Source organism: Papilio polytes, unplaced genomic scaffold (genome assembly GCF_000836215.1).
Source record: "Papilio polytes unplaced genomic scaffold, Ppol_1.0 DF823901.1, whole genome shotgun sequence".
Taxonomy (NCBI): domain Eukaryota; kingdom Metazoa; phylum Arthropoda; class Insecta; order Lepidoptera; family Papilionidae; genus Papilio; species Papilio polytes.
Genome location: NW_013525303.1, coordinates 1,294,508 through 1,296,139, shown reverse-complemented (window position 1 = coordinate 1,296,139; position 1,632 = coordinate 1,294,508). Strand labels below are relative to the sequence as shown.

Genomic DNA, 1,632 nt, shown 5'->3' with positions numbered 1-1,632 from the left:
AATTTATTTCACCAATAAGTAACTACGTTACCGCCGGGTAATTATAGGCTATACTATAATGTTTTCCACGCGCACATAGACGCGAGCACCGGCTATATATAAAGGTGGGTTGTAATAAGACGAAAACATATATATTTTCCCAGTTTGTTCCGTTCCTATAGTAGAAAAAAATAGGTAATTAAATAGATTAGTACATGCGACATAATCACTACAAAAGGATCTAAATAAAGTATAGTTGGAATATAGACGTACCGACCTTGCGCGGTGGCGAGTGCGTGCACGGCGGCCGGCTTGACGCCGCGCAGTGCGGGGTGGGCGTGCGCATGTAACACGCCTCCCAGCACGGGGCTCGACAAGCCCAGGATGTCGCCACCTACAGCGTTAGCCACGTTAGTTAGCGTTAAAGTCAGCCAAGCAAGCAAAATACAACCAAAAAGTCCAAGGTAGAAAAGACAAGAGACATTGACATTGGTAGACAAGGGCAGTTCTAGTTGGGCTTCAATAGAAATCAGTCCACATTCTAGCCCAAAAAAACGTGAACAGCAAATGTCCTTGAGAAATCCACAAAAAGAAGAATCTTTACTAATAAATGTTATGAAGAGGAAAGATTTGCATTTTTGTATGTATTGATAACTCAAAAACTACTGAACCGATTTCAAATATTCGTATAACATTTTACTATCTTTTAATTTGACGCGGAAGAAGTCGCGAGTCATAGTTAGTTAACATTAAAAATAAAGACATAACTGTACATAACAATACTTAAAACACAATAATCATTGTAAATTATTAAGTAATAAAAAAAAAACAATTTTAGTTACATTAAAGACCAAACAATAAAGCCAATGTAAAAGCTTGATTTGGCACAAATTAACATGGACCTACCTAATATCGAGTTCTGTGTGAGTAAGTGATGTGTTGCCGGTTGCTGCAGCACACCACTGCCAACGAGCACACCATGTCCAGCGTGTCCTGCTGCCATCTGAAAGACAACTTATTATCTTGATGTCTATAAGAACCACGGTAAGGCAATTAGACTTGTGATCTACGTTCTATTATGTACAATCGCGGACATCCATGGTGTTACACTATCAGAAACACTGGAAGTGCAATTCCGCGTTTCGTCTGACAAGTGTGGTGCCCGACGCCTAATTTTAGTCCCATTCCCTTTCCACCCTTTTCTTAAGAAGAAAGGATGGAAAGGAAAAGTGGATTGGACGGTAGAGGAGATGCATAGGAAGGGGAAATTTCCTCTTTATGTGCGTCCCCTTCTCCATCGATTAAGGGTAGGCAACGCATCTGCAATTGCGGATGTCTATGGGCAGCGGTCGCTCTCCATTTCGGTGGATTCATGTGGCCGCTTGCTCGTTTGCCACCTTGTATTATAAAAAAAAACACTACCTCATTCCTTTCAACACAAATTCTTTTTCTTAAAAATAAATTAAGCGGCCAAGTTGCGCCAACAATGACATAAAAAACGAAATAAGAATGACTCAACTCCGGTTGATATTCCGGTGACGGTATCAACTAGTTTTAAAATAAAATAAAATAAAATAATGTTTAATCCTTTGTCATCACTACAATTATAAACAAAAAAATATTAAACACAAAAAATGAGAAACATAACTAATG

At 39.1% G+C, this 1,632-nt stretch overlaps 1 protein-coding gene across 1 annotated transcript in view; it reads right to left on the bottom strand.

Annotated features, from left to right (window-relative positions):
• Window positions 1-1,632, bottom strand: part of LOC106102809 (KH domain-containing, RNA-binding, signal transduction-associated protein 2-like) — a 21,554-nt gene that overhangs the window by 5,423 nt on the left and 14,499 nt on the right. The window contains exons 8-9 of the mRNA XM_013282393.1: window positions 886-982; window positions 257-373 (exon numbers count right to left, since the gene is read on the bottom strand). Of these exons, the coding sequence (XP_013137847.1) occupies window positions 257-373; window positions 886-982 (214 nt within the window). The remainder of the gene's footprint in view (window positions 1-256; window positions 374-885; window positions 983-1,632) is intronic.